Below are 20,649 nucleotides of genomic sequence, written 5' to 3'. Positions count from 1 at the left end.
TTTGCCATTTCACGCTATAATTGTAGATTCGCTAGCAAGGGACGCTGCGGCTGGCCCTTCAAGTGCGCTGCCGAGCCTTTGTACAGACTCTGCCAGATAAATGCTTCGCTTAAAAGCAACTCAATATCCTTTTCGGCCCATGTCTTGGTGGGAAGGCTTTGTAGGAACATCATAATCTCCTGGAAATCCATCTTTACCAATTTGTCAGACCACTTTACAAGAAGCGCTGCACAAACGTAGAGATGAAATTCTGAGAAGCCTTGTTCTTCGGCCTAATTTTCTGATTAGCTGGCTATTGGCTGACAATAGGCTAACAAATAGGGATTTGGCTTACAAGATATGTATCCCACATGCGAATCGTGTTCTTTACGCTGATTTCGCGCATGAGGAGACAATTCATCCATCGAAAACTAAACTGGATGAACTCAACGCCCTCTTGCTCGAGGTGTTTGGACAATTTGGAGTCAATCCTGGCAGTTAGGTCTCGCAAAGCAGTCACCTGTCTCTGAATACCAGGTTGAGCAACAATGTAGTGGTCTTGAATGCCGTCAAGGAGCTTAGTAAGACACCAAAATGAGTCTGCTTCCACGGCGTCCAAAACCGACTTGGGCAGTTGGCCAGGATCCATGCCAGTCTCAATATCAGAGTCTGTCATGTAGAGTCCTAGGAAAACTTCCCAAAACGGAGTAACTAGATCGTTAATGCCTTGAACATACCCGCTGGCAGGATGTCTGACAGCCCAGACGTAGAGGATGCGTTCCAGCGACCTCTGCGTTGCCTCGTAGCTATAAAGCTCAATATGAGGGTTTGTTCTGGGTATGTCAATGCTGATTTGATGCCAAATAGCTTCATCTAGACCCCTCGCTTTTCCAGCTGAAGAGCTGCCGGCTGTTGTTCCGCCTCTTTCAAATGCTTGCTTGACTCCATCCAGGTACTCTTTCCTCTTTCTCTCCAAAGTAGCGACTCGCCGCTCGCTATTCGTAGGGAGGTAACTGAGAAGTAGTTGCCATGTCATAGCACGGACTTCATGAGGTACACCCGACCATGCCAGCGAGCGAAGGTCGGGAAGTGATATCGACGACGCTTGGAGGAGTCGTTTAAATTTATTAATACGGGTTATTCGAGAATTAATTGCGTCAGCTTCTTTCTGCGGTGCATTACTGGGAATAGAAGGATAGTTTATCAAATGAAGCGCATTTGCCGGGTCTGTAGTAAAGTTAGTACGTCTCAAAACTGCCCAGCAAAAGGCACATCAGAGAGGCAATGGGTAATTAGGTCTGACCTCTCAATATATCCTTATATTGTGGCCGGAGGATCTTTCCCTCGCTTTTCTTCGGCATGGGGTAGGTAGGTGCCGGGCGCTCAGCTGAAATATCTGCGCTGTTTGAATATCGCCTGGCCCGGATTCCGCCAAATGAGCTGTCATTTCCATACATCGAGGGCTCTTGGTTCAAATCAGACTTGTTCTGAGTGGCTATTCGTTTCGATCTTCTCTTCATGTTTGAGAGGCTAGGGAGCCCAAAGTCGTCTCCATCGTCGTCTTCATACCCTAGCATTTCATCTTCGTCCGCTTTCCAATCATCGTTGGTATTCGACAGGAAGTTAATATAGCTTTTGAAGGGTGGCGAGGTAGAGGCCGCAGAGCCACGTGGCGGCGGTGGAGTGGCGTCACCGATGCGATTTCTAGAGGAAGACGTTGAAGGGGGAGTTCTGGGACGAGGCAAAGAAGAACTAGAGAGGTTTCTTCATCATCCAATGTTAGCGATATCGACCGGGCAGGATAGTGCGATTTGCGGCGGCATCGTACAGCGTGTCGAACTTGAGGACATCCGCGTGGGAGTACGCAGCCCCAACAACCAGATTAGAACCATCTCGGCCAGCCGGGTTCGTGGCGCTTCTTCTAGCGGTACTGTCTCGCAACGGTGGCCTCCAAAATGGAGAGGCTGATCTGTAGCAGGCAAGTGCCATTAGCGAAACGAGCGCGCTGGAGTTGAGGACGGGATGGGGTGATGCAGCATACTCAGACCGATCTAACGCGCGAAGGAATTGAGCTCCGGTCAGCAACACATCCCATTGTTCGCTGCTCAGGGCGCATTGCCCCTCGCAATCGGCCGCGATGGAAGGCTTTCAGATAACATACCGACCTGCACCATCTCCTGTGGCTATGGAGATCAGCTGTTAGCATCACCGTTCGTCGCCAGTTGTGACACAGGCCCAGGAGGGGGTTCTGCATGTACTTACTGAATTGACCGGCTTCTTGCCGCTCCCAGAGGACGACCACATGTTCACGAATGGTCGTCGAAAGCGCGAAGGGGAGGCCTCATTATGCGGGGTGTTGGGCGAACGAGTTGAATGCTAGTGACCGTGCCAAGCAAGTTGTAATCGCTGATGTTGCTTGTCCGTGTCTTGTCCACTTGTCTCAGCCGAGCTCCATTTAGGCCACGCGCTGGGACGATGCATGTACAAAGTCTGTACAGGAGGCACTGCGCTGAAGTGCCGATGCTAAGGCGGGGTAATGGCCCTGAAAGGCCGCTGGAAGCACTATTATGGCCGTGACCAACGCTAATGGCTGTACTTGTTGCCTCGCGTTGACAAGGCTGGCACCTCCTGGCCATCTGCGGAGACACCCGATACCGTACCCTACCTAGGGGTACATGCACGCTAACACAAAGGCAGACTTTAGGCGCAATATGACCGCCTCGCAGATAGTGATTGAGTATTGATGAGTATATTCTACAACAAATGCAGAGCCCAGCCTTGTTTCACGGAGAGAAATCAAGGCGCAGGAACGCCGATAAGGACGATTCAAAGCCTTGGCCGTATGCGAGGCGTGTATTCTGTACAACATGCTCTTAACCACTCACCACATTCTTGGCGAGAAATAGAGCTCGTGTTGCACAAGCACGCCCATTGACGGCGTTCTCCGTACCTGGGCACGGATTGTTTGCCTTAGTCAGCAGCTAGGTAGCAAAGCGCGGTCTGCTTTTAAGCTTTCCCAAGGAGCAACTTCATCCTCCAGTATCCTCACGCCCAACACCTACCCGTCGCCAGCAATCTCTGTCAATCTCTTCATCTTCTTCTCTCCACGTTGCCATCAAAACCATCCGTTGCTTGTTTTACAGCGAAGGAATTTTACTAACTCAGGTACTCGTCTGGTATTCGATTCGTGATAGTTTGGCGCTGCCAGCGATTCATATTCGCGGCATCTGGTATTTTCGCCTTACGTCAATTCTGAATTCACCCCTTTATCCAATTATCCATCATGACGGAAGCCGAGAACTTTGAGGACGACCTCTTCGCCGACCTGTAAGGCCGTTCAATTCCTCCAGATCTACTCATTATCGATATACTAACCTGGCGAGTTCGTAGGTACGAAGATAACGACGCAAAGCCCGCCGCGCCGGTCGCGAGTGCCGTTCATAATACTGACGCCAAAGCTTCTGAGCAGCCCGAGCCAGTAGCTGCTCCTGCTCCTGCTGGCGATCTGGATGACGCCGGCCACGATGCGATGAACCAGGATGTAGACGACGATGAAGACGACGTTGACTTCAATTTGGGAGGAGGGGGAGCCTCAAACAACACCAATATGATGCCACAAGATGACATGCCGTCGACTCCTCCGTACGGCACTGTTCACAAAGCTAGTGCCAAGGAAGATGGGTGAGTTCTCTTGTTATGTGATGCTACAATACTCCGTGTATAATCCTTTTCCCATACTGCCTGCGACAAGTGTCAGCAGCAGTGTTGCAATGTGATGGTAAGAACTATCAGCCAGCGCGTAATCCTGCATCCTGCAACCATATGATGGTATACTTTGCTTAGAGCAAAGTGTCTGGCTTGATAAGATGGGAGAGCAATCAGGTTCAGCGGTGGAATGGCCTAGTCTACCAGGGAGCAAAGTATCAACGAAGATGAGAGTTTGTCGGCTGGGGTTTATCCTGATATCACCGGGAAGAGTTCAATTAAGACGCCATCCCAAGTGAGAGATATTCCAAGGGAAATGAAAAAAGGAAGCAATGGCCTTTGCCCGTCTAGAGGCTGGTGGGGGTTCAAACTTTGATAAAGTTGAGGACAAAGCAAGATGACCTACCGACCAACTCTTTTCAATTCCATTATGGAAACTCTTCTTGTCTATTATAGCTCTCAGTCACAGAGTCTTAAAATAGCCCGACGAGAGCAGATGCACTTCTCAGGAGGCTGTAGCAAGATTGACAGCGGGTAGCGCTTAGGGTCATACCGTACCTAGCAACAGACAGTCAGAGACAGAGTCAAACGATAGCACAAAAGACGAAAGACAGAAAAGAAAGGAAACAAATTTCGACATATTTCTGGCACATTGCGTCCCTCTGCAGCCGCTGTCATGCCATTGGATATCTATCAAGCATCGCGTCGCAGTGGGGCCCATTGAACGCCGTCAATGACAACTATTGTTATAATCTCTGCTTCAACCCCGGCAAGTAAGAGGGAATGCCTTGGACATGTATCGCATCAGATTTTGGGAAAGCCGACAGTCATATATGTGTCATCTAAGGTCATGCGCATATATTCATCCCTATAAGTCCTTCCTTATACAACAGGCGGCAGGGCCAAGCACATAGCCTTAGCCCGGGATATATATGCGCGTTTCCTCAGCGGCCAACTAGGTGACAGCAACAACGTATTTTGATGGACTTTCATCATGGATCCCATTTATATATCAAAGAAAGCCGGCAACCGCCACATCTCTCCTATCATCGCCCCATGAAATTTCAGCCTCTAATCTGCGCACTACGATAAATGAGATTTGATCTGATTTGATTTGATTTGGCTTTCTTTTATCTGCATCTGCTATTTACAAAGAGCCCATAGTGTTTTGTATGCCGATTGCTAACGTTTGCTAATTTAGAAAAATGTTCATTGGTGGATTAAACTGGGAGACAACTGACCGTATGTCCCGATTCGTCCCATTGAAGTGATCTTGAAAGATACTGATAGCCGATAGAATCTCTGCGAGACTACTTTTCCCAATTCGGCGAAGTCGTCGAGTGTACTGTAATGCGAGACAGTAGCTCCGGCCGATCTCGAGGATTTGGCTTCCTGACCTTCAAGGACGCCAAAACTGTCAACATCGTCATGGTCAAGGAACACTTCTTGGATGGTAAAATTGTGGGTCTTCTCCCCTGTCAATGTTTTGGTATCAAGAACTGCTTTTGTTTTTTCTAACTTTGGTATCAAGATTGATCCCAAGAGAGCGATTCCTCGCGATGAACAAGAAAAGACCAGCAAGATTTTTGTTGGTGGAGTCAGCCAAGATACTACGGACCAAGAATTCCGGGAGTATTTTGCCCAGTTTGGTCGGGTAGTTGATGCCACCCTGATGATGGATAAAGATACAGGCAGGCCTCGAGGTTTTGGATTCGTTACTTTTGAAAGCGAAGCCGGCGTGGATGCTTGCATCAATGTGCCACTCGAGATACATGGAAAGCCCATCGAAGTTAAAAAGGCTCAGCCAAGAGGCAACCTACGAGAGGAGGAGGAAGCATCTAAACGTGGAAAATTCAGAAAGGGCGAAGACCAGTCCGGCCAGGGCGGAATGGGTCAGCAGATGGCTGGTAACAACTCGGCTATGACACCACAGCTCATGGCCCAATACTTCCAACGAATGCAGCAATACTTTGCCATGATGCAGTCACAAATGGCCATGTCCCGAGGTATGCCGATGAACCCGGCCATGTGGCAGCAAATGCAACAGATGCAGCAGATGCAGCAGATGATGGGACGTGGTGGTGGCCCTGGGCAAAACATGATGAACAACATGAACCCCCAAATGATGCAGCAGATGCAACAGATGCAACAACAAATGATGCAGCAGCAACAGGGCGGTGTTCAGGGCAATGGTGATGGTAGCTATAATGGCTATGACCAGTACCAGCAAGGTTCCCAAGGCCCTCATGGTAGTGGTAGGCGAGGTGGCCGTGGAGGCTATGGCGGCGGCGGATACAACAACATGGGTGGAGGTGGAGGAGCTCCTACATCTTGGGAGGGCATGTACGATGATGTGCCGCAACCCAATGCCAACCAGGGATCATCTCGACGTGGTGGAAGCGTCGGCCAGGGAGGAACCCCTGATCCTCAGCACTCACCACCGGCCAACGCCCCAACGGGACCAAAGAATGCTGGAAAGCCTGGCGCAAACTACCGTGGCGGTGGACGGGGTGGAAGCAGAGGCTTCCACCCTTACGCTCGATAAACGAAATGGCCAGGAATTTACATCTGATAAGGATGGTTCCCAATTTGACGTTTTAACAGTTCGAAGAGCTAGGTGGGAAATAGTAGAGACCGCTCAAACTGCTATCCGCAGCAGATTGGCCTTTTCGTCGTCACACCTTTTTTCCTTCGGAATGATGGGACATGTATTAATACTACTTAGTGAATATCCAGATTGAGGGAGCGGGCACGATCTACAGGGCTAAGCATCTAGAATAGGGTGATAGGGAGGATGATATCGGATGATAAAGATACTTGAATGGGGAGGGAGGAAGTGAGGAGGGGAAGGGAGGGGAAGTTTCTTCTTTATTACGGACTGATTTTCTTCCGTTGAAAGGGGTTTTTTTTTTTTTTTTTTTGTTTAGCTATCAAAGGGGATAGGGAAGACGATTGCACTTACTTACTATTTTTGCTTTTTTTGAGAAACAGGATCAGCTTGTGGGCTCGGGGACAAGAACAAAAAAAAACCTTTGGGTCGTTTCATTTATTACTATTAGTATGGTATAATATATCGTTAGCACTAGATCAAAGCCTAGCATTGTGATATTGAAAAAATTGCACAGATAGAAAGCATCAAAAAGGGTACGATTAAGGCAAGTAGTCACGCTTGGAAGCATAAAGAAGAGCATATGTATGTAAATAGCCTATGCATCACTGTCTTATCTCGCAAGTCTTATATCCCATAGCAACTCTTGACGCTTAGGAATTTTAACTAGCACCAAAAATCCATGTATAGAAAAATCAAAACAATTGTATTCAGAAAAAGAAGGCTCTTTGCTATCTCATGCGTCCGATCCGTTTGATATATATGCTTTCCATGCCCGCTTCCTTGCTCATGAACCCAATGAGCTGCGCACAAATCCCATACACGCTTCATGCGCCTTAGAAAAACATTGAATGCATCCTGCTCTTTAGCTAACTAAAACCATCTGCCGGCCGTTATATCCAAATCATGCTGTTGAAAGGAAAAAAAAAAAAGAGGAAGAAAGAGAAGAGGGGAAAAAAAAAAAAAATAAGCCACATTCATGTGTATCATAAAGAAGAACAAAATCAAAATAAAAAGAAACAACAGATAGATAAAAAAGAAACAAATCAAAACAAGACAAAAATTCCATAAAGCAAAACAAAGAAAAAGAAAAAGAAAAACTTCCCTAAAATCGTCTATAGTTATCACCCTCTTCAAGTTTCTTCAAAACACCGACAGCATCGGCAAGTAAGATATTTCGTCCGCCCAGACAATCCTTCTCGAGCGCCGCGCGCGCAAGGCTCACAGCGCCGGATCCAACTTGCTTATCCCGCACAGTCATTTCCTCGATCTGGCCCGGCTCCATACTCGAAACGTCAAGCAGCCATTGTATGGCGGCTTTCCGAGTTGGCGCCTTTGTCTCAGTGCGGCTGATGCCGATGTGTCCAAAGGCCCAGCAGATGAGAGCGCAGACATAGATGCCCCAAAAGTCGGAAATGTCCTTTTGCTGTGCGCGCTGGAAACGTGGAGGTATGGAGGAGGCGCTTCCATCCTTGGTCGCATATCTCGAGAGGCCAAGGAATAGGTTGAGTGCTCGAGAGGCAAATGCGGTCGCGACAGCGGCACTGCCGGAGTCTCGCCATTTTTCAAGTTCTCTCTGATGCTCCATGAAGTCGGTGGCTTGGAGCACCTTTTTGTTGAAAACCCAGCTGTCGCCGGAGACTGACAGGAGGGTATGCAGAGGAGTATAATGAAGGGCAAGATGTGACATTGCAACTGGTGAATCTGGGAACAGATTCATGATTCTGAAATGACTCATGCTAATACTTGAAGCATTGTCCAAAAGATCAATCTTTGTAAGAGATTGTCGTTGTGGGAGCTGCAGAACGAATGCGAGCAAAAACAGCGATGCATCAAAGGCAGGGATCGATGCAATATTAGCAGCAGAGATATGCTCAAGACTCGTCGCTCCAATAGTCTCTGGCATAGCTGCTTGGCTCATACGACTCCATTCTTCGTAATTTTGTGCGTCCCATAGATGTAGCGTGCCCATTGACAGCGGCACTGGAAGAGTCGCAGGGTCTGTATAGTCCAGGCCAATAATCGCAGCACGAGGTTGTTCCAAATAGGACGACGCATGGACGTCAAGAAGGAAACAGGCAGCCAATAGGCGTCTCCTTGATTCCACATGAACCCAAATGTTCCATTGTTGGGAAGCGTCGCACGATTCTATGTTCGATGGGTAGGTGGTTTGTGAGTTGATGACCTGCATTCAAGGTACAAATGAGTAAGATATAAGATGATGATTTCGTTTTACCAGATTTCAAAAAGAGAAACACCAAAATAAGAAGAAAAGATGAAGAATAAAAATTGTACAAAAAGAAATAGAAGAGAAGGAGAGAAGAGAGAGAGAGAGAGAGAGAAAGGGGTAATACAGTAGAGAAAAGAACCAAAGTGGTATCGAGCGAGAAAATTCAAATGAAATTTTTTAAAACAGATTTTTGAAAGGGGGGTATGAGATGCTCATAATCATGCAAGAAGAGAAGAGATTTAAGGATCCCAGAAAACGTATAACAGAAAAAAGAAGAAGAAGACAAGAATAAAACAAAACGCTTTACTTGAGGGCAGAAAGAAACGTCGGTTGATGAACGAGAACCAATAAATCTAGCGAGGACTAACCATTTGGTAGAGTGCCTCAAAGCGAGGCGATTTTTGATATGCCTTCTTGTTCCTTCCTCGGAAGACAGCATAATATTCGCCTAGAATTGTAGCTTGCACAACCGGCCATTCTGGAGCTCCAGAGTCGGTGTACTGGATTAGAAATGTTAGCTATTGCCCATCGATTGTAGTTGGCGTGATGTTGTATTTTCTCACCATCTTTGCCTTGTCCATTGCATAGGTATGCAGCTGGTGTCCATTGGAGCGATGTTCTACATGCTCGAGGAATTGAGTGGCGACAGCGGCCATGGCGCACTTGAGTATCTCGAGTTGATCTTCGGGTACATTCGTAGTATTTTCAAATGTTGGTCTGTGGATTATTGGATGCTGGGAATGCACTTTATCCCAGTATACCTCGATGTAAGTTGGAATCATGTCTCGAATTTGCTGACTTAAAACTGTAGGCGCTGGCATCAACGTATATAGGCCAAGAGCATCTACAGGCTCGCGGCCGCTATTGCGAGGATACATCATGCGGTCCACAGGTAGCGCAGACGGCGCTGCGATCAGAGTCTCACTTGACTGGCCCACGATCAGCTGTGGCGGGCTCATGCTGCGGACTGAAGTGTCGAGCATTTGATGTGGGCTGTAAAGATTTGGGGCGTGTTCATAGGTATGAAAGGGAGTCCCTATGTTATCCCCATAGACTGAGGCATAAACTTGCGGAGGGGTAGTAGCGTAAGCAAAAGGCATGGCGTAGCTGCCATCGGTGATGACGGGGCTTGGAGATGTGGTATATGATGGAATTTGCCCTGTCCATTCAGCGTTGTGAGCTCGACCAGTCGAATGTTGAAACTTGGAGCTGCCAGGTGCAGGGGTCGAGTAAGCACTTCCTGGAGCAGTTGATGGAATGCCCGAGCTATCCGTCCAGGTGATGCTTGGTGAAGTAGTTTCAGGCATGCAGAGCTCGGGGACGGGGGGGTTCAGCGCGCTAAGTCCAGTAGGAGGAGCTTCGTTGAAACCAGAGACAACTCTGGAATTCGGCATCTGTACGGCCATGCTGGGATCGACCACACCGATATCTGCCATCTGATATGTGTTTTGTGTATCTCGCATGTGCGGCGATTGCATTACGCTTCCTTGCGGCGTCGATCTGTTGACTGATGACCAGTGACCAGCGACTACTCCCATATTAGAGGCAGGCGTTGTAGCAGCGGCGACATAAGGTGAGGCTGCTTGCATTGAGGGTGCTGGTGGTGAACTGCTGTAAGGTCGAGCTGGACTGCTGCCAGATCGCCGCCGTCGGGATGAGTCTCGTTTCAGTCTACCTTCTTGTTCGCCACTAATGCTTATATTCAGCACTTGTCCCAGTTGTTGCGATGATATTGGGGCAGGTGAAAGACTTACTGCCTTTGAAGGTGTCGGTCCAATAGGTCTTTGCGGTGGAACACTTTCTTACAACCAGAGACTGTGCAAGATAACTCGGGTGGCTGATGACCCAATTGATGTCGTCTGGAAAGATGAGGTGGTGAGTTAGACATTCGATGATGAAAGGATGAGATGAGAGAGTGTGTTGAGCGACGACATACCTTAGGTGCTCTGCTCTTGTGAATGTCTTCCGAGCGAAAGAGAAGATCCCATGTTAGCATATACCCTTTACAAAACACGAGACATAAGCGACGACGATGAGTGACATACCTTTGGTGGTCGGCAGGTATCACACGTATGAACAGGAACTCCCTTCTTAGCCCGACTAACTCTCCCAGTAATGGGCGTCAGCTTGACAGGGTGCTCCCCTGAAGAGCCTCCTGGTATGATGGGCCTCATGTTCGCTCCGGTGTAGTATGCTGATGAATGGTTCTGACCCTGCCCATAGGAAGAGTCCATGGAGTCAGTGCTAGTGTTGCTGCGTCGACGGCCTCCAGGATGGTTATTATATCCCAGGGGTTGTGCTGCGGGGTGAATGATGTGAGGAAGAGATGTTTGGCTGGATAGATCCACAGGGATGCTATATCTGGGCATGGGAACGGAGAGATCTTGATCGATGGAGGTTCTCGAAGTTGGCCTTCGGTCCCTTCTTATGGAGTGAGAGTCGGCGTGGTCGTCTTCGACATTCATAATGTTCCTGAGGCTCCCCATTGTGGATAACCCAGATCAAAGATGAGATGCAGGTTAATAAAGATGAAGGAAGCAGGTACCGGGGAGTCGTGGAGCACAAGAGTCTATCTTAGTATACACACAGCCCAGCCGGCTGCGAGGAGGTACTGCTAGTGCCGTAACGTGAAGTGAAGCAACTTGTAAAGATCATGGATTAAAATGCCGAGTCTCTCTCAAGGAGAAAAAGCACGGATAAAGGAGAGCAAGGGTATGTTGGTGGTGTAGGAGAGACAAAAGTGGTCGACAGGAAGGAAACCCGCGGGTTGGGGTGGGAGGAGAGTCGGCGATCGTCCCAGCCTCAGCCTCGTTAGTTCACAAAACACCGGTCTCCAGTAACGATACGACCTTGGTTGCCTTTCAAGAGACAAATATAGGAAAAGGACAACGCATTACCCGTGGCTTCTGGAGTATGGAGTATGGCGGTGGTGACGGCAGCGGCAAAGAGAGAGAGAGAGAGAGAGCGCAAGTAGTCTACATGTATGTTGATGTGTGGGAGTAAACGGGACCCCGGCGGGCTAACATAGCCGGACTCCATGGTGAAGCCCTTGGATTCATGATCCTGGTTCCATGACGAGCCGTGGGCTGGCAGCTGAGCTATGGGGTGCATGTAAAACCAGATAAAACGGCATGGTATGAGTTTCTGTCTCCCAAAGCGGTGTCGACAGCATCAGCTCCCGCGTCGCTCGTACTGGGTACCTGTACAAGGACTCCCAGCCCGGGGGGAATCCAATCCCTCTGGCGCACCCCCAACCCTACCAGACTCCCACTGCTGAGCTAGACCCGGTCCGAGGCTGACAGAACCATGTCGGTAGGAGGTACTTGGTGGAGACGCCGCCGCGTGGTTGAGCCAGCCCTGCCTGCGGGAGCGAACGGGCCATGACTGGGGTAGAAACTAAAATGCTCCGTCCAGATGAGTGCTGCGAATCGTATGCCGGCTGCATACACTTCATTGGGCGCAGCACAGCAGAGAGGGTGGCGGGCAGTGGAGGGGGTAAGAAAACGTCTGCCTGTCATAAGCAGCGCCATGATTGATGGGTGTTGCGGCCGCGCCAAAGTTGGGCACACAAGGATTTCTGCTATGCCATACATACGTCCATACAATGTGCGTCGTACCGGTCGTAGGGGAAGACCTTGGCTTGACTAGACGTGCGCGCCGGAGGATATAATTAGAACGCTGCTTCTTATCGACATGCAGGCCAGGGCGTCCGCCTGCCTTCGCTGATCTCCTGTTTGGGCTCCAAGACGCGCGACAGGCTGGATGAGGACGGTTGTCCCAGTTTTTCCCGTGGGCTGGCACGGCAGGCTTGTGCACGGAATTAACGAGATGTACGAAGTACACGCTGACTTTGCAAAGGGCAGGGCAGCGCATCGGTCCCGACGGCAGAGAAAGCCAGCAAGGGGGATCCCAAGGACGGCGCGGGTATGGCGTCAAGGTCCCAGTCCCGCGGCTCCAGCGGGGTTGCTAGATGGGAATGGCTCTCGCTCGCCGGGTCCCTTAACCGTAGGCTGCTTCTTCCTTGGAGTTCGTGTTAATTCCGGCTGCTGAGGCTCGCAGCTTGTATGAGCAATTGTGAGACATGGCCGTGGCTTGTCGTGATATGCGCGCTTGGCGACAAATGACAGGAGCAGAGCTCGTTCTTTTTTTCCCGGCGAGAACTGCCGCTGACAGTAGATCTGGTAGCATACAGTAATACTTGGTCTGCTCGTACTAGCAGAGTACCTACTTGATTCCTTCACACAATGCTAGTAGCAGCATGTAATACAAGATTGAGCGTGTGTGGGCTCTTCTACTGAAGCGAAATCCGACGGCAGTGGGGACTGTCTCTCCCCCCCGACAGACCAACAGCCACAAAAAGCAAGTCTCCTTGAGCGGTGGTTGGCGCCCAGGGCATCGCGTGAGTGAAACCAGGATTTTCTGAGAGCTGCCAACGTTCACGAGAACAGAGGCGTGTCTTTTGTTTTGCCACCGAGCTGTGCGCTCATAGGCCGGCGCTGCATTGCTCTCTTCCGGTGCGCGCATCACGTAAAAAATTAGACTAGACAGAATACTGTGCGTCACCGTTTGGCTAGAAATGGCAGCGCGGTTTGCGCAATGGTTCATGATCATCAGCCAGGGTGTATGCTTTGCCCGTACACAAAAGCTCCCTTTGGCGCATCGGCGGCTAGTCTGGTAGGCCCAAGCCTAGGGGAAGACAAGGGTGGGCGAAGAAGGTTTCCCCGTCCGTGTCTCTGGACAAGCCTTTGGTGTTCCCAGCCCGCCGGAGCCACTGGCCAAAGGACCACCTCTTCAGACGCTTACTACCCTCGAAGGATTTGCTGCAGTACCTTGTAGAGAGGGCATCGCACTCTTCTATGCTTCCGTTCTAGAAAGGATCCTGCAGTAATACTGACACAGCGGTTTCACACCTCCTCGAGCTGCAGGTGATGATGCGTAAGGTTCGTATATCTCGTTCATGCGTATGCGCTGTGCTATGCAAGTGCCCTCACGCCGTCTCCTGCATCGCACAAAGTAGCTGCTTTTCCTTGCTGGAAAGGGGGCATGCGGCTGAGAAGGCATCTACCACGCATCGGTCACCTCCGTCCAAGAGAAAGCAGGAAATTTGATGCCCCCTCCGAACACGGCTCGAAACTCTTGGGAATATCGGTGAAGTTGCCATGAGCGCCTCCTCCCTGCCTTGACGGTTCCCAGAGCGACGAATCACAGCGCGCCTCTGGTTTCAGCAAGGACTGCTAACGACGCGGCGGCAGCCACCTCTCGCACCTCAGCTGGCGGAGCGCTGCAAATGAAGATGTAAGGATGGCCCAGAGCTGAAAATGGTCCCCCTCTTTCCAGCGCCCATGGTGCGCAGAGCTGACGTCCCGGTGGGCCAGGGGTTTGTTTAACAGGCGCACGCCATTCCCTTTAGTGCAATCCCAAGAGAGACGTCAATGATGGACAAGTAGTCTCCGCGTCCACGAGGCCATGGCCCGCTCCCGTGGAGCCCGAGAGTGCCCGCCATGGCGCTCCGTAATGGCCAACTAGCTCGCCGTATGGTGATGTGAATTGATGAAGCCGCTGCTGTCAAACGCAGGAGTGCCGTGCTTGCAGCGACCGCAGAATCCAGTCCGCTGTGGTCAGAACTATAGGCGGTACGGTGCTAATAGCGTCCTTTCCAAGCGGTTCTTTTGCGTACCAAGACCCATAGACCACCGGAACGTCCACATCACTTGATGGGCTTGGGAGGGTGGAGGAGCGAAGGGAGGAGGGAAAACCAGCCGTTTGGTTCCTCGTACATACATGCACCGCGGCCAGGAACCATGTCGCTGCCTCTTATTAGTCACTGTCTCTTAGTCACTGCTTCTTAGTCGCTGCCTCTGCTTTCTGACTCTCTCTCGCTCTCGCGCTCTGTCCCTGGATTCTGGTCGCCAGTATGGTCTGTGTGCATCGCAGCATCCTTGTAGATCTGGCCAAACCAGTTGCAATCTCATCTCATCTCAGCCACTCGAAGAGAACCATCCTTTTCCGCCAGCAACCCACGCTCTCTACTCGTGTTTTTTTTTTCCCCCTCCGAAGGCCCAAGGACATGAGATGAAGAACCAAGCTGGTGGTCGCTAAAGAATTGCGGGCTAACGGGCGAGTTGGGGGCCAGATGAGCTACAAATCCAGCTAGCGCCTCGCTAGTGCATCGCGAAGTACTGAGTACATGGACGTACGGCCTGCGGCAGCAGCTCCCCTTGCCTTATTCCGGAAATGAGAGCAGCAGATAGGTCTACAAGATGCTGCTGGGTATAAGGCCAGGCATTTGGAACTGCGGCCAGCGCCCGCTGCGAGTATTACTTCCAGGCGATGTGCCGCAAGGATTCGCTCAAACAGCTGCTCACCTGCCGTTTGTATGATTACCAGCATTTCGCATGCACATCGATTCCCCATCTCATTACTCGCTACCTGCCAGGAGCCATAATACTCTTCGCCATGCCGGTCTCATACCTGTAGTGTGTGCAGAGGCGGCATCACCAACGGTCCCGAGCAGAATCCATCAACGGCACTCACTCGACGGTGATTCCCCCACAAGTCATGTGTCGCAGGGGTTTCGGCGAAGGATGTGGGATCAACACACTGGTTTCATCTTTTTTGGACATTTCATGTACCTTGTAGCTTGTATTGGGCGCCACCGGAAGCATTCCGCATCCAGAGGGATTGCACATGGCGGTGGTGGTTGGCATCTCCAATGTACGTGATACCCTCACGCTATGCTGCAGCATGTTAGGTAGATAAGTACTAGGTACCCAGAGCCTACGACACCTCTCAGGAACCTGAGCACAGAGTCACCGCCAATGCGACCGCAGCACTCATTTCAAACTGCTTGTCTCAGACATGTCATGAGCCCTGACGCGCAGGTGCACGAGAAACAAGTCGCAGTGGTACGAGAGCTGGGAACAATAACATCTTCCTTGTGGCAGCGGCACGTAGCGGTATTCAGTCCCACGTTTTGCTGCAGGTCTTACTACGGCCTTGTCAATCTTGCCCGCCGGCGCTTATCTCACTGCCAGTTGCTCCGGACTCGTAGAGAGCGAGGGTAATAATGCGTCCCATTTGCAGGGCACTGGTTGGGTTGGCTTGCTGAGCCGGGAGTGGGTGTGGCGAAGCTGTCCCCCCATATCAGACGATCGACGATGTGGACTGTGCCTATTGCATACAGCATGACATCCATCCTAGCGTAGCAGGTAACTAAGCGAGCCAGACTGCTAATTAGGGATTTGGATACTAGCATACGGAGTAGATTAAAAGGAAAATTCAGTACTCCGTACTGGTACTACTATTACTACCAGGAATAACTACTCTTCAAAATGCATTTCTGAATACTACCTTGGCAAGTATTCTGTTTCCATGAAATGCGACCCTCTTTCATCCCATTCCTCGTCTCGGCGCTTACAGGCTGCACGTATTGCAGTAGAGCAGAGAGACTCGGAGACTAAGAGAACGTGCTGCATCCCGAATTGGGCTTTAGCCTATGGGACGCGGGATATTTTTAGAGATTCACCCACACCGTTTCCAGCAAAGAGGCTCCCCCATCACACGACGGTTTGCACCGCGCAGCACCACTCATGCAATGCCGGTGCGGCACATCGCCAGACATGCCACAGTGCAGTACATCAGAAGAGAATATAGAACGACCTTGCATGTGAGGCTGTAGACCTTGCCACGCGGAGCGCGCTTGTTTCGCCTAAAGGGCCATCCAACCTCTTTCTCCCCCAAAGAAAAATCATGAATCCACACTGCGAATTTCCGTATCCAGAGCATGAGTGGAATTAATAGCACAGCCCAGTGCAAAGCATCCATCAGTGCAACCGTTCACAAGCGCTCGGACTACCACCACATCGACCCAACAAGCCATGCTATTCGTCGTTTATACGCGCCGCCCATGCTCAGCTCATGGCCGAAGCCTGTACGACAAAAGCGAGCAGCGGAAATGTGGACGTCGCCTGAGCCCATCAGAGAAACACACAAGACTTCTGAAAATGGCACGAACAGTGTTTGTTGCATCCCGCTTAACGCCGTAGGGCCAGCCCATCGCCCCATCCAAACGTGCAGATACCTATTGTAATCACTCAGCCGGCCGTCATGTAGGGCTGCTGCTGCTGTGTGACTGTACACGCGTACACTTACACGCATGTCTTTCTCGCATCTGCCCATCAACGATGACTATATCCCTTCGCAATGTAACGCATCCCATCCCATAACATCGGCTATTAGCCGCCGCAAATGTCAAACCTCCACACCCTCATGCTTAGTAGCCGCAAGGAGCAACACCAGAAAGCAACCGGGCTGCCGGAACTTGAAGCGAATATCATGGGAAGAAAACGAAACAAATTCTAATATTAGCAACCGGTGCCATACATCTAGAACCCTTCTTACATAGCCCTCCCACATCAGACATCAGACGAAAGGAGAGATATCGGAGACGGGAGAAACAATGACCTGACATGGCCTGTTGCGGATAAGGCTGTATGGTAGCAATCGTACCCGGCATGTTGTGAACCCCCATGCCGGTCAATAAGGCTGATCTGTCATTCGACCGTTTTTGGCTACCGCAGAGTCGCAATTGTAAACCTCTTGTCACAGCAGCCCTATCGAGCGTACATTTAGCTCACCCTTCGGTCATCTCCTTCTCGTTGCGTCTCTTCGTATATGTAAGTGTCCCTGAGTCAGTAACAAGGCCAAACCTGTATGACCAGTGGAGGAAAAGGGCATGGAGTTAAAGTGCAGCCCATGATAGAACAATAAACATATGTAGCCTCGCAAACAAGTGTTTCATATGACAAAAATAGCTTCCATTATACAGTTCCCAATACTACGGAACTCGAATATTGGTATAATGCTCCAGAGTAGATACTAACATTGTGGAGCAAAAAAAAAATATATGCAATTATCATTTTCGGAGCCATAAAACAAAGCCCAACACGCCCAATAGTACCTCAAATCCATCTATTATCACAAATTGGCTTTCACGTTCCTTTCTTTGTCACGTGTTTTGACACCACAACTTCTCATTCTCTCGGTTCAGAAGCGACACGCCCGCGCACAGTTCCTTTGACATTTGGAGCACTTCCTTGATGCTAAATCTACGCACGGCTTGCAGCGGCTACCTCGTGGTTGTTCTGTTCTGCCGGTCTTCCATTGCCGTCGCTTTCTTCAGAGTCGTCATCGCTGGCGGGGTGGCTGTCCGTTACTGTTCGTCGATTCTTTGACATCTACAATAAGGGGGGATCATGTCAGTATGATGAGGATGGAGATGGCGAGGTGGATATGAGAAGCTAACGAACCCATGATTTCACACCACCAACCAATCCAAGCGCATAACCAGTAATGAACTCTTTCGAGTTTCGTTCTCCAGGAGTGGTAGGAGATCGTGCAATGTCGCTTGATGAGCTATTGAACCGGGCTGGGCTCTGTGGTCGACTAGTGGGCCAAAACTGCTTCAGTTCTCGGCTGAGCTCTTGGCCAGTCGTAGCCCAATTGTTGGTAATATTGTCACGGAGGTCTTGTACGTGGCGCTTGAGGTCTATCTCGTTCTTCTTCAGCCAGCTAACATTGAGCTCCTGGCGAGAAGTGCCACGCTTGAACTGTCGAGTGATGTATTTTTCGTAATCACGGACAACCCTATGTAGACATCAAGTCAGCCATTGAATAAATAATAATCATGGGTAGAAATTCGCGCGCCAGCTCACCTTGTAATGATGCCAGTGGTGCTGACGCCTTCCGTTCGCTGAGTAACGAGGAACTTGCCAGCCTTCTTTATGGGTTGATAGATGTCGTCTCCCTCGTCTGCGCCGTACGGGATGTCATCGTGGGCGACATAGTCGAGTCGATGCAATTCGAGGAATTCTGGGGTGACGATCCATGGGCAGTCCTCAATCACTTCGTCTACCCATTTGCAGTGTCGCACGGACTCAGCGCGCTCCTTTGCAGACATGACCGTCAACCCCTTGCGCTTGTGGGTCTCATCGTCGCCGGTGACGCCTACAACGAGGGTCGTGTCGGGGAAGGCCTTCTTCGCTTGCTCAAGCTGGCGCATGTGTCTATTGATCCAGTCAGTACGTCGCCCACTCCAACTTGAACGCAGCACCATGCTTGTTTCGTCAGCAGCGCAGCACTTACCCAAGGTGAAACAGGTCAAAGACTCCATCTGCGTATACCCTCACGGTGCGGCCAACTGGAGGGGCGTTTGTCTTGAAACCCACGGGATGAGTGAGTTCGCCAATGGGAGGCGGGGGCATCGTCTTCTTCTTCTCCTCCTCGACATCCTTGGATACGCTCTTCCGCGCTTTTCGGCCAACCCTCTCAGCAATGTCGACGCTGGCTTCAGTGGTGTCACTGGGCTCACCGGGATCAAGAACATTGTTGCTGCTGCCATTGTCAGGAACTCGGTCTGAATTGGCCCGTTGTCTCTTGTTAGGGTTCAAGCTCGTGCCATTGGTGGTCCGTCTGGTCTGTCGCGACGACTCTGGTGCGGTGGTATCGCCCTCCTCGCCCGAGGCATCTCGCGAGGACGTCTGCAGAGCGCCATCCTGCAAGTTGCGGTCGGCGACGGCGGCAGCGTTTCTCTTGCGCTTGCCGCTGTGGGAGGATCCGGATGGTGATGACATTGTGGCGACGAAAAAGTGAAGCTGGGTCGGGCCCCGACGCAGCCTGACGTATCTGCTCTGCTTTTTTGCGTGTGCCTCTCGCCGCACAACAAAAACAGCTCGTGACGGCTTCTCCAGCTGTGTGAAGCCACCGATCCTAGACGGGCATCGACCTGGAAAGCAAAAACACGCTGGTGTCTGGCTTCGCTCGTGACGCTCGCGTGCGCAATGTGTGGAGAGAAGGCTCCGGGGATTTGTCGCTGAAAGTTTAGAATTCGAACCGGGGAGCTTGTGATTTTACCCACCTTTGAGGTCGGCACCAAAAATCAAATTTCCCACAGCCCAGCAAGCTGCCCGCACTCCAAAATGACAGGTGGCGTGACCATACTGGAAAGGGGTTGTCAATTAATGCCAAAGTAGGCAACGCCGTATTGGGGCCCCAGCAGTTAATTTCTCATATTCATGTGTCCTTTTGTTCTCTACTCTGCAAAATACTACCTAGACAATGGGCATAACGCACTATCCCGTACCATCATCCTTTTTTCCCGCAGTCCTGGGTCTGGAATGGAGTAGCTGGTTCCTTAGCTCAGCTGTTGGGGCGGACTTGGCGCTCGCAGCTTCTCGAATTCCAAGACACCATGCTACCATCTTCCAATACGCACAATAGCCTGAAAGATTCCTACTTGCAATTGGGATGTCAATTCCGTGGCAAATTAATTCACTGCACGTAAAGACGGAAAGGAGGGAACTTTTGGTCCTTCACCCCGTCATTGATCCGACAAAACAAAAGAATGAAGAAGAAAAATAGGTGATGCTGCCGCACCAGCAATCACGTGTCAGAAGTTGCAACGATCTCGATCGTGCTCTTTTTTCTGCTCCCGCTAGCAAGGCACATCAATTGCTTGTCTTGGACCAGGATCTTGCCCCAACAAAGCATGGAAAATCGTTATTTCATTTCATTTCCCCATCACTGCTGCACAGACTATGGAGCATTGCTGCGGATACGAGGCGATGCAATAGGGGGTTTTAGTGGGATATCGCTTCTCGTTCCTCTCCAAGGATTAAAAACGATGCTAGCACAAAGTAGCATGTTCTGGTATTAGTGTGCTTTCTACGGCGCTCCGCTTCATCCTTGGTTAGGAGTTTCACAAGGCTGTGGCAAACTGCTTTGAGCCCAGAGATGATTCAGGGTAGGATGAGCATCGAGTGCGCATCGGCGGGTGCTGGGAAACTTAAATATTACCTACTATGTAGAGTTATTCGACGGTCTTGGCATTGACGATGGGTGCTACGTCATATCGTTGACGTACGTTTTATTTTTATCGCATGTCTTGGAGATTAGTGGTGCTACTGACATGGACCAGAAGCTTCTATTTTTTTTTTTTACCACGTAGTCTATACGGATTCCATTCCATACGTGCTACTGGCGGGGAGCATAGTATCATCTTGCACATGTCGGGATACATCCCTCTACAAAGCCGTCGTCCTAATTGTAGAATAAACACAAGACACCTACC

The 20,649-nt window shown here is 50.4% G+C and overlaps 5 protein-coding genes across 5 annotated transcripts; 1 reads left to right on the top strand and 4 right to left on the bottom strand.

The window, feature by feature from the left end:
- Nucleotides 1–14: 14 nt before the first annotated feature.
- On the bottom strand, nt 15–1,556 carry GYP1 (GTPase-activating protein; the record flags this gene model as incomplete). The annotated part of the gene is made up of 3 exons (XM_024908818.2): nt 15–272; nt 335–1,206; nt 1,283–1,556. 3 exons carry the CDS (start codon nt 1,554–1,556, stop codon nt 15–17), a joined length of 1,404 nt encoding a protein of 467 aa, XP_024756486.2.
- A 1,250-nt stretch (nt 1,557–2,806) lies between these two features.
- On the top strand, nt 2,807–6,963 carry TrAFT101_007318 (uncharacterized protein). The gene is made up of 5 exons (XM_024901107.2): nt 2,807–3,306; nt 3,370–3,660; nt 4,886–4,926; nt 4,982–5,145; nt 5,216–6,963. Exons 1-5 carry the CDS (start codon nt 3,263–3,265, stop codon nt 6,227–6,229), a joined length of 1,554 nt encoding a protein of 517 aa, XP_024756488.2. The 5' UTR covers nt 2,807–3,262; the 3' UTR covers nt 6,230–6,963.
- A 434-nt stretch (nt 6,964–7,397) lies between these two features.
- TrAFT101_007317 (uncharacterized protein) lies at nt 7,398–11,008 on the bottom strand (the record flags this gene model as incomplete). Its single annotated transcript, XM_024907020.1, has 6 exons — nt 7,398–8,477; nt 8,891–9,022; nt 9,086–10,211; nt 10,277–10,381; nt 10,459–10,484; nt 10,568–11,008. The coding sequence occupies 6 exons, from the start codon at nt 11,006–11,008 to the stop codon at nt 7,398–7,400; spliced, it is 2,910 nt and encodes a 969-aa protein (XP_024756489.1).
- A 325-nt stretch (nt 11,009–11,333) lies between these two features.
- On the bottom strand, nt 11,334–11,633 carry TrAFT101_007316 (uncharacterized protein; the record flags this gene model as incomplete). Its single annotated transcript, XM_066128012.1, has 1 exon — nt 11,334–11,633. The coding sequence occupies one exon, from the start codon at nt 11,631–11,633 to the stop codon at nt 11,334–11,336; it is 300 nt and encodes a 99-aa protein (XP_065984126.1).
- Nucleotides 11,634–17,332: 5,699 nt separating this feature from the next.
- TrAFT101_007315 (uncharacterized protein) lies at nt 17,333–20,305 on the bottom strand. Its single transcript, XM_024901109.2, has 4 exons — nt 18,666–20,305; nt 18,236–18,586; nt 17,831–18,167; nt 17,333–17,758 (listed from the first exon to the last, which is right to left on the bottom strand). Exons 1-4 carry the CDS (start codon nt 19,151–19,153, stop codon nt 17,630–17,632), a joined length of 1,305 nt encoding a protein of 434 aa, XP_024756491.1. The 5' UTR covers nt 19,154–20,305; the 3' UTR covers nt 17,333–17,629.
- Nucleotides 20,306–20,649: the final 344 nt, after the last annotated feature.

The sequence above is a fragment of the Trichoderma asperellum genome, chromosome 4 (genome assembly GCF_020647865.1).
Source record: "Trichoderma asperellum chromosome 4, complete sequence".
Taxonomy (NCBI): domain Eukaryota; kingdom Fungi; phylum Ascomycota; class Sordariomycetes; order Hypocreales; family Hypocreaceae; genus Trichoderma; species Trichoderma asperellum.
This window is presented reverse-complemented; position numbering and strand designations above follow the sequence as displayed.